The 18,465-nt window shown below is 40.7% G+C and overlaps 1 protein-coding gene across 1 annotated transcript in view; it reads left to right on the plus strand.

Annotated features, from left to right (window-relative positions):
- The window catches only part of LOC126190947 (chitin synthase chs-2-like), a 252,167-nt gene that overhangs the window by 164,869 nt on the left and 68,833 nt on the right, over positions 1–18,465 (plus strand). Inside the window, exon 16 of the mRNA XM_049931591.1 lies at positions 13,261–13,496. Coding sequence (XP_049787548.1) covers positions 13,261–13,496 — 236 coding nt within the window. The remainder of the gene's footprint in view (positions 1–13,260; positions 13,497–18,465) is intronic.

The following is an 18,465-nucleotide window of genomic DNA, read 5'->3' on the forward strand; positions in this document are numbered from 1 at the left end:
TACTGTTCAGATTGGATGAGAGTTAGAGTATCACTTTTGGTAAGGATGATAGAATTCTGAGTGGGAAACTTCTTTTTTTTAAATCATGATGCTAGGTAGTTCTAGGTCTGGTGAAGGATGTAGTTGACTTCTTCAGTGTTTGATGATATTAAGTGCTAAGTAGAGTACTAGTCAACGACTAGTTTACAGTGATGACAGGTGTTTTGGTGACACAGGAAGAGACAGCATGAGAAAATGTTTCTGGATTACCTGGACAAGATAGCCTATCTGTAAATGATCATAAAGGTTATTGGCATGCAGTATTTGGGTAACTCTTACTTCTCACTTTAAATGTATTGCGTACGATTGTAAGTGCTTTAAGAAAGAGACTCTTTGCTGTGTTATGGGTGACAGGAGCAATCTGAGAGGTTGGCATCAATGTCTTGGAAGATAGGTTGTTGATTTGGCAGGGATCAAGTGAAGTGGATTTGACAACAGATGTTGAGGTCCTGGAGGAAATAGCTGATATTGGCCATGCCATGGGTCCAGACCAAGACATCTTCAATGAATCTAAACCATACAAGGGGTTTTAGATACTGAGAGGGTACAAGGAGTCCTCCAAGTGCTCCACAAATGGACTAGCACAGGATGGCAATTATGGAGGTGCCTATGGGAGTAGAAGGGATTTGTTTATAGATTTGACTTTCAAAGAAGAAATAGTTATGTGGATAAGAACATGATTGCCTCAAAGGATTAGGAAGGAGGTGATGGGTTTTGTATCAGGAGGACACTGGGAAGATAGTGTACTGTCACAGCAAGGATATAAGGGTGCTGGATCATCATGGTGTACAGGAATGTAACTTCCCCATTGACAAGCAAGGATGCTTGCGGTAAAGGGCCAGAAATTGCGCTGAGTTAGTGGAATAAGTGTTTATTATTTTGACTCAAGGAAGGGGACTGTTGATAAATCAGTTGGAGGTGCTAGGCAAAAAAAGGTAAAGAATCTTTCTCAGGAGTGTGTAGCCAACCACAATGGAATAACCAGTAGGGAAAACAGTGGAATTCCTTTAGTTGAGCTTGGGGGTTAGGTAAAGCATGTGTGTGTGGGTGACTGACAATGTGTGGAGAGACATTGATTCAGATGACAGGTTTTGGAGTGGACAAAAGGTGTTTTGAAGCTGCTGGAGATTGTATCGGACTTTTGGGGTGGAATCATAGTGGTAAGGTTTGTAAACAGTGTGAAAAATATCTTTAATTTTGCAGCTTAATAGTTTGAAAAATGCAAAGTCAGTGACCTATGTCAATAACCAGATGATGGGATTATTTTTCTACAGAATAATACATTAATCAACGTGCATTCCACAGGGATGTTACTGGGTCCACTGTGTTGGGATTCAAGTAAGGAAGGTGAAACTAGTTTGGTGATGAGGAGTACCTGGAAGGTTACCAGGAGAGTAAAAGGGTGAAGAACCAGGACTGGAGGAAGACTGGAATTGGTTAAGTCACTTTTTGAAGTGCACATTGGCCTGACAGTAGTTGTTAAGATGGGAAGTAAAGGAATTACTCCAGTGACGAGAATGGGTAAAAGAGACCAGGTCCTTCCCACATTCAGTAGGTCATGAATAGTTTTACATATGTGTATATATACTTTTTAATTTTCTTAAATAAGAATGCGAAGTAGAGACTTCATGAGGAATGAGTCAGAAATACATTACAAAAATTACTCTGGTTGACCATTTTTACATATATTACCTGCCAGTAACTACTAACATTGTTTTTTAATTAATTTTTTAAGAATAATATGCATCTGATTTCTGTCTTCATCATTATCATCTGCTATTTGATGTCCATTTGCAGATAAATCGTTTCTCTTGACTTTCCATGTGTTAAGGTGGTCTTCAGCTGTCCATATCCATGTTATTTGAAAATATTTGCTACCCGTCTTTCACTAGGTCATTCTCTCAGCCTTTCCTTATCTCTAGGTGGCCATTTACCATCCATTCAGCTGGCACCATGTCATGTCCACCTCCATGTCATTGTCATTACTACAAGTAAGTCTCCCATTCAAGTCTGTTTCCTGATCCATTCATTTGTTTTCCTCTCTCCCCCAGTAATTATCAGTGTGTGTCCGTCCATTGCTTGCTGAGCAGCACTTAGTTTTTGAATATGTCCATGTCTGTGTGCCACAAGTCAAAACAAGTAATATGTATTGATTGTAAACTTTCCTTTTCAAACACTTCGTAGTCTTATTTTTAAAGCCATACTTATTGTGCAAAGAGTAATTTTTATTCATTTATTTCTTTAGTTTACCAACCAGTTGTTGTCCACAACTGCTATAAATACAATCACTCCTTGGTTGTATAAATTCATTATTAACTTGTAAAATTTTTGTTTTACTGTGTTCATTGCACATTATTCCATTCTTAATATAATTAAATTACAGACCTACATTCAAGCACGCTGTATTAAGTTGAAGCAAAATAATATTGTAATCACCACAATGATGGTGATTCAAAAATTTCCCATTAATACATAGTCTTTCTTCATTTCCACATCTTAAAATTTGAAAACTTCCACTAGGACTGTTTTGGTGATACAGGTGTGGGGTTTGACTCTTCCGTCAATTTTGGATTTCAAACATTGGAAAGTCCAAGTAGGAGTATCAACAATATTATGAAAAGGATAGGTTTGCTACTCACCATTAAGATGACACATTGAGTTTCAGACAGACACAATGGAAAAAAACTGTTATACATTTAGATTTTGGCCAGAGGCTTCTTCAGGAAAGAAAAAACACACAAGCAAATGCACCTCACTTACACACAACTGCATCTCCATCTTCTCTAGCCAGAATGCAATTGTATCACACTGAACACAAGCAGCAATCCAGAGTGGAGTGCGGGTGTGGGAGCTGCGGTAGGGGAGGGAGGGACCACAGGGTACATGTGTGGGGAGAGCAGTCAGCACTGCATGCAGAGCCTACAGGGGGGAGGGAGGGGAGAAAAAGGAGAGGGGCAGAAAAAGGAAAAAAGGCCAGTGGGTGCATTGGCAAAGAGTATTGCATAAAGAGGGTGAGGGGACATGTATTGACAGGGCATGTAGGACAGAGGTGCGGAAACTGTTAAACCTGAACCAGACCAGCCGTTTGAGACTTTTGGATGCAAGGAATGTTACCTGGACAAGGTGGCAGAGGAGGGTTCTGTGCAGGTGCCCATGGCTCTACCCTTTACCTCCTGTACCCCTACTCATCACTGTTGATGCCAGTTCCCTATCACCAACAACTCTCTGGCCCATTGTCTTGCTACTGTTGAACACTACCTCTTGCTATGTCCTTCAGAGTCCAAGCCCACTATCTCATTCCTCGTACACGGTACTAGCTTTATCCTAACTCACAACTATTTCTCCTTTGAAGGGAAGGTATACAAACAAATCCATGTTACAGCCATTGGCACCTGTGTAGTACCCCCCTGTGCCAGCCATTAACAAATGTGATATGTATTTGTAAGCATTTCTCCACGCCAGAGTTTTGTTTATGACTAGCACCTGCTCATTTTGCTATAAAGTAAATCTGTTATCAAGCCAATGATTAGTCTGAACACTGTAGTGCTTTATTAAGCATGGTCCTATTAGAGTTGATATGCCATTGCCTTTCATTAACTTGATTTCCCCTGTCAACCTTAGGGGGACCCACAGTTTAGTATGAACTGCAAACTGCAGTATGGATTGTTGCTTTTGACATTACCAAGTCATTGCCAGAAGTGACAGAAAAATTCATTGGAGTGATTGGGGATTGAACCTTAGACTGTCAGATATACACTCCTGGAAATTGAAATAAGAACACCGTGAATTCATTGTCCCAGGAAGGGGAAACTTTATTGACTCATTCCTGGGGTCAGATACATCACATGATCACACTGACAGAACCACAGGCACATAGACACAGGCAACAGAGCATGCACAATGTCGGCACTAGTACAGTGTATATCCACCTTTCGCAGCAATGCAGGCTGCTATTCTCCCATGGAGACAATTGTAGAGATGCTGGATGTAGTCCTGTGGAGCGGCTTGCCATGCCATTTCCACCTGGCGCCTCAGTTGGACCAGCGTTCGTGCTGGACGTGCAGACCACGTGAGACGATGCTTCATCCAGTCCCAAACATGCTCAATGGGGGACAGATCCGGAGATCTTGCTGGCCAGGGTAGTTGACTTACACCTTCTAGAGCACGTTGGGTGGCACGGGATACATGCGGACGTGCATTGTCCTGTTGGAACAGCAAGTTCCCTTGCCGGTCTAGGAATGGTAGAACGATGGGTTCGATGACGGTTTGGATGTACCGTGCACTATTCAGTGTCCCCTCGACGATCACCAGTGGTGTACGGCCAGTGTAGGAGATCGCTCCCCACACCATGATGCCGGGTGTTGGCCCTGTGTGCCTCGGTCGTATGCAGTCCTGATTGTGGCGCTCACCTGCACGGCGCCAAACATGCATACGACCATCATTGGCACCAAGGCAGAAGCGACTCTCATCGCTGAAGACGACACGTCTCCATTCGTCCCTCCATTCACGCCTGTCGCGACACCACTGGAGGCGGGCTGCACGATGTTGGGGCATGAGCGGAAGATGGCCTAACGGTGTGCGGGACCATAGCCCAGCTTCATGGAGACGGTTGCGAATGGTCCTCGCTGATACCCCAGGAGCAACAGTGTCCCTAATTTGCTGGGAAGTGGCGGTGTGGTCCCCTACGGCACTGCGTAGGATCCTACGGTCTTGGCGTGCATCCGTGCGTCGCTGCGGTCCGGTCCCAGGTCGACGGGCACGTGCACCTTCCGCCGACCACTGGCGACAACATCGATGTACTGTGGAGACCTCACGCCCCACATGTTGAGCAATTCGGCGGTACGTCCACCCGGCCTCCCGCATGCCCACTATACGCCCTCGCTCAAAGTCCGTCAACCGCACATACGGTTCACGTCCACGCTGTCGTGGCATGCTACCAGTGTTAAAGACTGCGATGGAGCTCCGTATGCCACGGCAAACTGGCTGACACTGACGGCGGCGGTGCACAAATGCTGCGCAGCTAGCGCCATTCGACGGCCAACACCGCGGTTCCTGGTGTGTCCGCTGTGCCGTGCGTGTGATCATTGCTTGTACAGCCCTCTCGCAGTGTCCGGAGCAAGTATGGTGGGTCTGACACACTGGTGTCAATGTGTTCTTTTTTCCATTTCCAGGAGTGTAGAAAAGGTGTACAACTTTGCTTCCGCCGTTTGCCGACAGGTGACGGCAACGGTAAGTAGCGATTGAAAGAAACAGATCGCAGATGTCAGGCAGTTAGCTTTGTGTTGAGTTGTGTCTGCATCATAAAGTTGTTCGTGATTGAAAATGTCAGTTTAAGAGCCAAATTCTCATCATTTGTGGGAGGTGTTACTGTTTTGTTTCAGTATGAAGAAAACAGCAACACTGGCTGAGTCTCATCAAATGCTCTCAAGTACGTATGGTAAGGATGCTATTAGTGAAAGAACATGTTGTGAGTGGCTTCAACACTTCAAGAACAGTGATTTTGACATCGTAGACTGGCTTAGTGGTGGAAGAGAGAATTTTTTGAAGATGCAGAATTGGAGACATTGCTGAGTTAAGACTCGCATCAGACTCAAGAAGAATTGGCATGATTGGTGGGAGTGACACAGCAAGTCATATCAAAACATCTCAAGGCTCTGGGCATGATTCAGAAAGAATGAACTTGGGTCCTGTGTAAGCTGAAACCAAGAGACGTTGAACAGCATTTGTGTGTTTGTGAACAGTTGCTTCAGTGGCAAAAACAGAAGGGATTTCTTCATCACACTGTGACCAGGGATGAAAAATGGGTTCATTATGATAACCCTAAAAGCAAAAAATTATGGGGATATCAAATGGCCATGCTTCCACGTCGACAGCCAAACCGAATATTCACGACTCCAAGATCATGCATTTGATGGGACCAGCTCGGCGTTGTGTACTATGAGGTGTTAAAACCCAGTGAAACAATCTCAGGTGCTCATTATTGAATGCAATTAATGTGTTTGAGCAGAGCATTAAAAGACAAATGGCCGCAATACAGCGAGAGACATGATAAAGTGATTTAGCAGCGTGAAAATGTTTGACCCCACGTTGCATAAGAGGTCAAAACGTACTTGGAAACATTAAAATGGGAAGTCCTACCCCACCCACATTATTATCCAGACATTGCACCCTCTGCCTATCACCTGTTCAGATCAGTGGTGCATGGCCTGGCTGACCAACACTTCCGATCTCATGAAGAAGTCACAAACCGGATCGATTCGTGGATCGATTTGTGGATCGCTTCAAAAGATGAAAAATTTTTTTGATGCAGAATTTATACACTACCCCAAAAGATGGGAGAAAGTAGTGACCAGTGATGGAAAATACTTTGAATGATACATGTGTAACCAATTTGTTTCATTAAAGCCTCAAATGTTGGGGAAAAAATGGTGGAAGCAACGTTGCACACCTTGTAGCCTACAACTTACACACCGAGGCACTGAGATTTATGTTTAAAGTCAGTTGACCCTTTCGTTTGATTAAAGTCTAAGTTTATTCTTTGGACTTCATGATAAATTTAGTGATTTGGGTTCAGCGATAATTTTAGTGAATATCTTGTGAACTATAAAAAGGAAGATGAAGGATCAATAGCTTTTTCTGTCTTATCTGACCCTTTTATTGTGAAATAGAAATATTACAGCTTTGTCCAAGTTTTGGGAAACTGTTCCTTGCCCAAAAATATTATAAAATATTTTCCTAATTGCATTGTACTGCACCAGCCTTGACCAACACCCACAGGACTTCTTCCTTTCTTCATACCTCAAAAGACTTTGTACACCTCAAGTGGCATTACTCATGGAAATTTATTATTTTCATTACCACCTCTCTGTTTTTAATATTCATTTTTATTTACAACACCAAATGAAAACCAATTCTGTGTAATCGAACAGTCCACAGATGTACTGCCGAGCCATAGTGTCAAATGGGCACAATATTTTGGCAGTCAGACATTTCGCCATTAATAGGTGCATTGATGAACTGAGCTCCTTAGGGCACACAGATGACATATATCTCCTCCCACAGCAAATTGTTCCCTCTATGATCTGCCCATGAGGACGTGCATCGGGAATCACAGAGACACTTATGTCGGTGTCTGTGGTAGTGTTGATGTAGTAGCTTGGTTGCCCTGGTCACCAGATCATTATGTTTGGTGAGCATCTTCTTAATTAGACTCAAGTGCTAGTTCCCAAGCCTTACTGGGATTATAGCCACAGTCACCATTGATAAGATTGTGTTTGGTTCAAATTTCAATGGCTTCTTTAATGGGACTGTCACAGTATCCGGAAGTCTGCACTAAATTCCAGATAAGTTCATATTAACAGCATGATTCTCTGGCAGGCAGTGCTCTGTGGCAGCCAACTTGTTAGATTACATTACTGGAGTGTGCTGTTGGTGTTCTCGACATTGATCTTTGATGATGTGCACTGCTTGTCCAGTATATGCCTCGCCACATTTTCATGGAATTTGATAAACCCCAGCCTTCTGCAAACTGTGGTCATCTTTGACACACCCTAGTAATGCCTGTGTTTTATTGGTTGGGCAAAAGACAGTTCTTATCCAGTGCTTTTTCAGTAAACTCCTAATTTTTCTGGATAGCATGTCAGTGTGCAGTATAAAGGCTGTAACTATCTCTTCTTCTATGATTTCTTCTGTTTAGGGATGTGGTAAAGAGTGCACCTAATCTGCCATTTGAGTATTAGTTTTTTCAGCACACGGTTCTGTGGTGTTCAAATTCCTGAGGCAGACTCCTTGCATATGAGATGGTGTGCACTCTGTGTACTAGTGTTTTCAATACCCTATTCCTTGGCACAGATTGGTAGCAACTATCTGCATGCAAATACAGGTTAGTTTGTGTTTTATTTCAATACATACCATGGCCCAGAGTGCCATCAGCTCTTCTTCTGGCCATAATGTCAAGGAATGACAGTCTTCCTGCTGACAAAGGCAATGATACTGTTGTTTTCTCCCACAAGGACTACACAGATGTAGAACTTGTTAAATGATGACTCCTACAGGAAGATCAGTGCTGATCCCACCAAGTAAGTGGAGGACAAGACCAGGGCACCTCTCAAGGAATTGGAAGTACCAGAGAGGGTCATCAAGAAACTGATATCGTAGTGAGCTCTGACATTGTTTCATTATTCCCGGGGTTCCTCTCACCATAAATTTGGCAAGAAAATGACTGACATTTTCAGGCATGTCCTAACCTCCAAGTATTTTCTGTTTAATGGAGAAAACTATGAGTGAATGGAGGGAGTCGCAAAGGGCAGCCAACTCTCACCAGGTATTATGAATTTGCATATGAATCACTTTGTAAAAGAGGCCATGAAGGCATCCAAATGGAAACCCACCTGCTTTTTCTATTGTGTGGATGACATGTTCACCATCTGGCCCCATGGAAGGACAAACTGCTTGACTTCCCAACATCAAATTTGCTATGGAGACTGAAGAATAAGATGCACACTGACCTGTATTTGCATGCAGATAGCTGCCACCACCCTCCAGAGAGCAATAGGGTACTAAAAACACTAGTTTACAGGACAGACATTTCAGGTGCAGAGAATCTGCCCCAGGAACTGGAACACCTCAGAACTGTGTTCTGAAAAAAAAAAAAACATATACTCAGAAGGAATGGCACATTTAGCATATTCTTTGCCCCGCCACTAAAGTACAACTGCTAGAGATGGAAGAAATCATGAAGGAAGAGGTAGCCACAGTTTTTATACTACAAACTGGTGTGCTTTCAGTAAAGGAGGGCACTTTCTGAAGAAGCACCGCATAAGAACTATCTTTTGCCCCCACAAAAAGACACAGGCATTACTAGTGAGTGTCAAAGATGACCTCAGTTTGCAAAAGGATGGAGTACATCAGATTCCATGCAAATGTGGCAAGACATATATTGGACAAACAATGCATGCTGTCAAAGATAAATTCCAAGTATACCAGTGGCACACTCCACTAACTTAAACTAACAGATCGGTGGCCGCAGAGCAGTGTTTATCAGAGAATCATGTGATGGAATATGAATGTACCTGGATTTTAATGAAGATTTCCAAATATTGGGACAGTGTCATTAGAGAAGACATCAAAATTTGCACCAGAGATGATCTTTTCAAGTGAAACTGCAGCAACAATCTCAGAAAAACTTGGGAACCAGCAATGAGTCTAGCAAGAAGATTCTCACCAAACATGATAATCTGGCGACAAGGCGGACTGAGCAACTACATTGACATTACCACATATGCCAATACAAACATATTCTTGGCTGCCAACATGCACCCTCATGGGCAGACCTTGGAGGGAACATCTTACAGGGGATGGGGTGGAGGGAGGGGGTGGGGCGGTGGGTGAGGAAATAAGAGAGCTGCATGCCCTGAGAAGCTCAGTTTGTCTATGCACTTGACAATGGGGACATATTTGATCACTGTAATATTGTGCCTGTTTGACATTAAGGACTGGCAGTACTCTTATGGGCTGTTTGATCAACGAATACACCAGGAGAAACTGAAGAATCAGTTCTATATTCTTTTAAATATGAACCATGGACCTTGCCGTTGGTGGGGAGGCTTGCGTGTCTCAGCGATACAGATGGCCGTACCTTAGGTGCAACCACAACGGAGGGGTATCCGTTGAGAGTCCAGACAAACATGTGGTTCCTGAAGAGGGGCAGCAGCCTTTTCAGTAGTTGCAGGGGCAACAGTCTGGATGATTGACTGATCTGGCCTTGTAACATTAACCAAAACGGCCTTGCTGTGCTGGTACTGCGAACGGCTGAAAGCAAGGGGAAACTACAGCCGTAATTTTTCCCGAGGACATGCAGCTCTACTGTGTGATTAAATGATGATGGCGTCCTCTTGGGTAAAATATTTCGGAGGTAAAATAGTCCCCCATTCGGATCTCCGGGCGGGGACTACTCAGGAGGACGTCGTTATCAGGAGAAAGAAAACTGGCGTTCTACGGATCGGAGCGTGGAATGTCAGATCCCTTAATCGGGCAGGTAGGTTAGAAAATTTAAAAAGGGAAATGGATACGTTAAAGTTAGATATAGTGGGAATTAGTGAAGTTCGGTGGCAGGAGGAACAAGACTTTTGGTCAGGTGATTACAGGGTTATAAATACAAAATCAAATAGGGGTAATGCAGGAGTAGGTTTAATAATGAATAAAAAAATAGGAGTGCGGGTTAGCTACTACAAACAGCATAGTGAACGCATTATTGTGGCCAAGATAGACACGAAGCCCATGCCTACTACAGTAGTACAAGTTTATATGCCAACTACCTCTGCAGATGATGAAGAAATAGATGAAATGTATGACGAGATAAAAGAAATTATTCAGGTAGTGAAGGGAGACGAAAATTTAATAGTCATGGGTGACTGGAATTTGAGTGTAGGAAAAGGGAGAGAAGGAAACATAGTAGGTGAATATGGATTGGGGGTAAGAGGTGAAAGAGGAAGCCGTCTGGTAGAATTTTGCACAGAGCATAACTTAATCATAGCCAACACTTGGTTCAAGAATCATAAAAGAAGGTTGTATACCTGGAAGAAGCCTGGAGATACTAAAAGGTATCAGATAGATTATATAATGGTAAGACAGAGATTTAGGAACCAGGTTTTAAATTGTAAGACATTTCCTGGGGCAGATGTGGATTCTGACCACAATCTATTGGTTATGAACTGCAGATTGAAACTAAAGAAACTGCAAAAAGGTGGGAATTTAAGGAGATGGGACCTGGATAAACTGAAAGAACCAGAGGTTGTAGAGAGTTTCAGGGAGAGCATTAGGGAACAATTGACAGGAATGGAGGAAAGAAATACAGTAGAAGAAGAATGGGTAGCTCTGTAGTGAAGGCAGCAGAGGATCAAGTAGGTAAAAAGACGAGGGCTAATAGAAATCCTTGGGTAACAGAAGAAATATTGAATTTAATTGATGAAAGGAGAAAATATAAAAATGCAGTAAATGAAGCAGGCAAAAAGAAATACAAACGTCTCAAAAATGATATCGACAGGAAGTGCAAAATGGCTAAGCAGGGATGGCTAGAGGACAAATGTAAGGATGTAGAGGCTTGTCTCACTAGGGGTAAGATAGATACCACCTACAGGAAAATTAAAGAGACCTTTGGAGAGAAGAGAACCACTTGTATGAATATCAAGAGCTCAGATGGCAACCCAGTTCTAAGCAAAGAAGGGAAGGCAGAAAGGTGGAAGGAGTATATAGAGGGTTTATACAAGGGCGAGGTACTAGAGGACAATATTATGGAAATGGAAGAGGATGTAGATGAAGACGAAATGGGAGATAAGATACTGCGTGAAGAGTTTGACAGAGCACTGAAAGACCTGAGTCGAAACAAGGCCCCGGGAGTAGACAACATTCCATTTGAACTACTGACGGCCTTGGGAGAGCCAGTCCTGTCAAAACTCTACCATCTGGTGAGCAAGATGTATGAAACAGGCGAAATACCCTCAGACTTCAAGAAGAATATAATAATTCCAATCCCAAAGAAAGCAGGTGTTGACAGATGTGAAAATTACCGAACTATCAGTTTAATAAGTCACAGCTGCAAAATACTAACACGAATTCTTTACAGACGAATGGAAAAACTGGTAGAAGCCGACCTCGGGGAAGATCAGTTTGGATTCCGTAGAAATGTTGGAACACGTGAGGCAATACTGACCTTACGACTTATCTTAGAAGAAAGATTAAGGAAAGGCAAACCTACGTTTCTAGCATTTGTAGACTTAGAGAAAGCTTTTGACAATGTTAACTGGAATACTCTCTTTCAAATTCTAAAGGTGGCAGGGGTAAAATACAGGGAGCGAAAGGCTATTTACAGTTTGTACAGAAACCAGATGGCAGTTATAAGAGTCGAGGGGCATGAAAGGGAAGCAGTGGTTGGGAAGGGAGTAAGACAGGGTTGTAGCCTCTCCCTGATGTTATTCAATCTGTATATTGAGCAAGCAGTAAAGGAAACAAAAGAAAAATTCGGAGTAGGTATTAAAATTCATGGAGAAGAAGTAAAAACTTTGAGGTTCGCCGATGACATTGTAATTCTGTCAGAGACAGCAAAGGACTTGGAAGAGCAGTTGAACGGAATGGACAGTGTCTTGAAAGGAGGATATAAGATGAACATCAACAAAAGCAAAACGAGGATAATGGAATGTAGTCAAATTAAGTCGGGTGATGCTGAGGGAATTAGATTAGGAAATGAGACACTTAAAGTAGTAAAGGAGTTTTGCTATTTAGGGAGTAAAATATACGATGATGGTCGAAGTAGAGAGGATATAAAATGTAGACTGGCAATGGCAAGGAAAGCGTTTCTCAAGAAGAGGAATTTGTTAACATCGAGTATAGATTTGAGTGTCAGGAAGTCATTTCTGAAAGTATTTGTATGGAGTGTAGCCATGTATGGAAGTGAAACATGGACGATAACTAGTTTGGACAAGAAGAGAATAGAAGCTTTCGAAATGTGGTGCTACAGAAGAATGCTGAAGATAAGGTGGGTAGATCACATAACTAATGAGGAGGTATTGAATAGGATTGGGGAGAAGAGAAGTTTGTGGCACAACTTGACTAGAAGAAGGGATCGGTTGGTAGGACATGTTTTGCGACATCAAGGGATCACATATTTAGCATTGGAGGGCAGTGTGGAGGGTAGGAATCGTAGAGGGAGACCAAGAGATGAATACACTAAGCAGATTCAGAAGGATGTAGGTTGCAGTAGATACTGGGAGATGAAGAAGCTTGCACAGGATAGAGTAGCATGGAGAGCTGCATCAAACCAGTCTCAGGACTGAAGACCACAACAACAACATTCTTTTAAAATGATTGTGAAACAAAACTGTTGCAAGACATAAAATTCTTTGTTGAGTGTCCCAGAGATTCTGTGTTGTTCTTTGTGATGGTTTGGCACCTGTATCTTCATTTTATTGAGAAGGTAGTAATAACATGTCCCTCAGTACAGTTTTTTTGTCTACATGTGGTCCAAATTCAGTGCACTCAAATTTGAAACAATGTGTTATGACAATATTCAATATTATTTGATTTTTATTCATTAATGACTAAAGACATTTATTGAATATGAGTGTGGTACACTCAGATATTGAATCTTTAGCAACTTAAACATTTTTTTCAAAATTGATAATCATAACTATTATGTCTTGTAATACCTTTGAAATCTTTGTGTAGGAACAAGCAGTGGCCATAGAAACAAAGAAAAAAGATAAGAAGAAGGGCATGTTTAGCTTTCTGACAAAGTTCACTGACAAAACAAAGAGCAACAAAGGCTCCATTGAATTTTCTCTGGCTAATTTATTTAAATGCATGTGCTGCACATATCCAAAACCTTCTGAAGAAACAGAACGTCTACTAATGATTTCTGGAAGTTTAGAAGCGATTGGAAAGAGACTGGAGACCCTTGAACGGTGAGACCTTTTTTATGAACTTTAGAAAAGTCAAGTAATATGATAATATCATGAAACAGTGTACTTATGCAGCACTAACTATTAACTGTCAATAATGGTTGTCTGTTTAATTTATGTTAATCAAGGGCTTTCACTATTACTTCTTTCCCAATAGATTCATAATAATATCATTGCTTAAAAATTCATAATTTGCACTTACGTGTCCACCCAAGGAAAATAATTATTTAGTATGTGGTTTAAGAATGCAGATTTATTTAATTAAAAACACCATTCACTCTAACACTAAAATTAGTTTGGAATTTCTTAAATCAGAATATGGAACTCCACTCAAAACATTTCACGGTGGTGAATAATTTTTTTCCAAATTGTCTGATCAATCATGTTAATTATTGTGACTCTTCAAGCTTTCCCAGCAGATATTGTGAAATAAACTTCACAGGTTTGACACTGGATGACATTCAAATTTGCACAATGTCATCCAGTGGAAATTTAGTTATTATTATGAACTTTACTGGACACATTGGATCCTGAGTTGTTCCACATCCAGTTCTTCTTTGAAGGTTGTATTGTTCAGTTCTGGTGATCTGCCCTGTACCATTTCATTCTTTCTGATTGTAATTTTTGCAACTCGTCTGAAATCTCTGTAGACCTTCTATGCATCATTTCTGCTGAAAATGATTTTTTTCTTAAGAAGAATACTAATTTTATCATTGTCCTCTGTATCTGTTTTCTGGAGTTTAACTGCTTTAAGATCTTGCTGAATGTTTGGATCCATTGGCCTCCTGTCTTCTTTCTAAGATTCCTCATCACGAGTTGTTGTAAAATCCTGTTTCTTTTTATTCACTATAAGTGAAATAAATAAGACTCTTTTCTTATTCATTATGCTGGTGACTGGGTCAGTCTCCTGATAGACAGATTCAGTGGGGAGACTCCTTTGAGCTTCTATTTTTATTTGTGTAAGTCCTGATGATTCTTCTTTTAGTTTTGAAGGGCTGAGCAGTTCCTCTTTCATTTTTAATGTGGAACAAAGTTTCCCAAGCATAAGTGGCTCCCAGAAGAGTTATGGTTTTGTATTGTTGGAACTTAGTGTCTATTGAGAAGCATTTCTTATTATATGTTGACCAATTAGAAACTGAGCCTTTATCATTTTGTTGGTTCTATTTATCCCCATTTGTTTCTCACTTAAGTTACACTTCATAATTCAGCTATGGTATTTAAACAGTAGAACTATATAAATTTTTTAATTGATTATCAAGGCTTTTTCTTATACACAGAAATTTCATGGGCATGATCTGTTTTCTGAAAGGATACTTGTTATTCTGTTTTTAAGTTGATTTTGTGTGACTGGAGATCTGGGTAATTATCTACTTTGATGTTGTGAGTTAAGAGAGCTAAATGATCAGCAAGCTGCAGACAGTTTGTTCTCATTGAGGGTTTTGCTCCAATTTTGATTTTAGGCAGATTTTCTTCGTGTCAAAACCTCATGACGTAGTTGATGGCAGCATTGAAAAGCGGTGGAGACAATCCATTGCCTTGTCTAAGACTTTTTATTGTGAAAACCTTTGAAATTGTATCCCTAACTTTACCTTGGAATTTGTCTTGGTTAAAGCTAGTTTTACGGTTTTTGTTAGTTTGAGATGAAGACTGTATGTTTTGAGGATTTTTAAAATTGTGAATCTGTGAATATTATCACATGCTTTTTTGAAGTATGTGAATGAAATAAGGAGTTGTTTAGTTCTGTATGGCCAATGGCCTTGCCACAGTGGAAACATTGGTTCCCATCAGATCACTGAAGTTAAGCACTGTTGAACTTGGCTAGCACTTGAATAGGTGGCCATCCTGTCTGTTAATCTCTGTTGGCAGACAACAGCAAGGAGAGTGGTGTATCTGCATCCAGTGATAGGCTGAGAATGAAATGGCAGTCAGTCTGTACCACTGTGTCTTACGAGGCACGATTGGACATAGTTTATTTCTGTATTTGTAACATTCTACTACTAGTTTCAGACTGAAAATTTGGCCTGGGCAGCTGCTGTGTGGATGAAATCTTCCTAGTATTCTCCAAGTTGTGCTTCCAGAGTGTTGTTGATCTTGTTGTAAATTGTACAGGAGAAAATATTGTTTGTAAAGTCTGGAAGTCCCTGTAATTATCTATGTTGGTTTTATCACCTTTTTTATGTAATGGGGAGATTATTTCTGTGGTCCAATGCTCTGTAATTTTCCTTACAACCCATATTTTGACCAGGTTTGGTGGAGATATATGACTGCATGTTTTCCTTGTTTTTCCAGATTTCTGCACAGATTAGGTCTTTGCCAAGAACCTTGTAATATTTTAGTTTTCTGATTGTGAGTTTTATCTCATTGCTGTTGAGTATTTATTAGACCATGGGTGGTTAAAATGAATTTGTCCATATTTGTCCATATTTCTGTTCGGTCATCACACTTTAAAAATTTGTTGAATGTCTCTGTAAGGATCTCTTCTTTTCTTAGTATGTGGTAACTTTCGTGATTTACCTCTCAGCTTTAATTTTTTTTAGGGAGATTCATATTTTTAAGATATTTGCCAAAAGTTTTTTTAATAATGTGGCAACTGCTTTTTTTTTTTTTTTTAAAGTTACATCTATTACTTCTAGTTTTTTTTTTTAAGGATGTTTGCTTTGTTCATCTAATGATTTTATGAGTTGGACTTACTGTGTTTTATTAGCTCTAAATTAATTTTTTTCTTGAATTTTGGACTTGATGGTTAGTTCATGCAGGCGTGGTGTCTTGTCTGTACCACCTGGCTGCATTCGTTCCACCAATCATGTTTCTTCCTGAGATTGGAGCTAATTCTTCTGCTGTCAACTATAATTTGATGATCAATTCTTGTAGTGATTTGATGTTGATAGACTCTGTTCAGATTTCGTGTAGGATATGTTTCATTAATTTGGTTTGGAAGAATTTTCTCCAATTTTTATTTGGAAGTTCATTCTTTACCCTAGGAGTTAATTTTATTTTGATCTTTACAGTGTAGTAGTCAAACCACATGTATGTTATCTTTGGGACTTCAAGCTTGTAGATTTCATGATGGTACAATTTATACAGGGAGACATGATCTAGCTGCCATTCACATTTTCTGAATGCATGATGTTTCCAAGTTTTTTTTATTTGATTTTGTTATAAGTTTGTGGTTCCTGCAAATTTCAGTTTGACCAGTCTTGTTTGTTCATTTATGAGCTGGTCATTTTCCATTAACATCTTGGCTTCTTGTTACTTGTTCCAGTTGTGCATTTAAATACAGTTAATAATAATAATGACAATAGTAATAATAATAATAATAATACTTTATTCAACATAAAATGATTCATTGCATATATGCAAAAATGCGAAGATTTAATTTTTCTCTTATGAATTAGCCAGTTGTAATTGAAACTAGCTTACTTCCCTTTTGCAATATTATCTCAGTTCATCAATCAGTCTGCTAGTAACATGTCATCAATTACAATGACAGTTCTTTATTGTGCAGCTCTCATCAGCACAAATTCACACCAAAAACAGCAGTTGCACCACAAAGTTTCTGACAATATTTGTTTCTGACAGCCCACACCATGTTCACATCACAAATCTTTCTCTCTCTGCCAGAAATGAAAGACTGACAGTACTTAAATGCTGAAGGCATCTGGAGCCAAAGACATATTTAAAACTTTTTGACTACAAGGATATTAGAAAACAATACAAGAAACATGTCTTATGGCAATATGAGGAACAGGTCATACAATTGTCATTTTAAGAACCTGAACACCACTTTGTGTGTAAACTCTATATTCTTTGATTGTATAAGGCATGTTATGTGATACTAAAAATTGAACTGAATTATTAAGAACACTGAACAAAACACACTATTACATGCCAAGTGATGGAATAAGAGTGAACAAACTGCAATGGCGGCAACATTTGAAAAAAGTCAAAGATTTTGGTAGTTCAAAGATAGCATGTTGTGTCAACAATTGATTCTGGTGCTCGAAGACCGCCACTAATCCCACTCATCCCTAGTGGGGAGCACGGAGAGAGGTGGTGATGTAGGTTGGTGTGGCACTTGGTCTGTGATTGTAGATACCGTTTATGATGGAATCGTGTTGCCACGTTGGTGGGCAGAGCAAGTGCTGAACCAGGAAACTGGGATCAGGCAGCCCAAAGATGTGGGGGTATGGAGCGCCATGAGTGGCATGCAAATAGTGAGGGGGCCATTGTTGTCAATTGAAGCAGTGTTGGCTGTCTCCTCTTGTCTGGAGGGATCACTGATCTACCCTCGATGAACTGCTTCATAAACGAAAAAACATTCTCATTTGAAAGTGACCTGTTTACACTGTGAGGCAGACAACTTTCATGAGAAGAAACAAAGTGGTTGCACAGAACCCTCGATGTGCTGAAGGAGCACAGTGCTGGTGGCTGCATCACTCGTGTCTGCCATGATCGATATTGGAGCTTTGGAGTGATAGCATTGGCTAGTGCAGTGTTGCATGTCGTCACACCACAGAACCTTGCGAAGTCCGGAAGTGTTCTTTCCTGCAAGTATATCAGTCAAGAGTGCTTGCAGGGATACAGCGTGCAGGATGTGTCATCAAAAATAGTTTATCATGCCTAGGAAACAGCATAGGTCACAGTAAGTCTCAAGCAGAGGAAGGTCACAGAAAAAGGTGACTCATTCCAACATGGAGTGGATCTCTACTGCAGAGACATTATAGCCTGGGAATGTCACACTAGCAGCTCGCAGCTGCTATTTATCATCGTTGATCTCAACGATATTCTCGGCAAGTAAATTAAGGACTCTTGACAGATATTGTTCATGCTTCTTGGAGGTAGTTGATGAAATAAGAATATTGTCTAGATATGTGTAACAGTACAGCAGCGAGAATAGTACAGAATCAATAAAATATTGCCAGGCCTGTGTGGCGTTTTTAGGCCATATGGTATGTGGCAGTACTCATAGAGT

The sequence above is a fragment of the Schistocerca cancellata genome, chromosome 6 (assembly GCF_023864275.1).
Source record: "Schistocerca cancellata isolate TAMUIC-IGC-003103 chromosome 6, iqSchCanc2.1, whole genome shotgun sequence".
NCBI classification, from domain to species: Eukaryota; Metazoa; Arthropoda; class Insecta; order Orthoptera; family Acrididae; genus Schistocerca; species Schistocerca cancellata.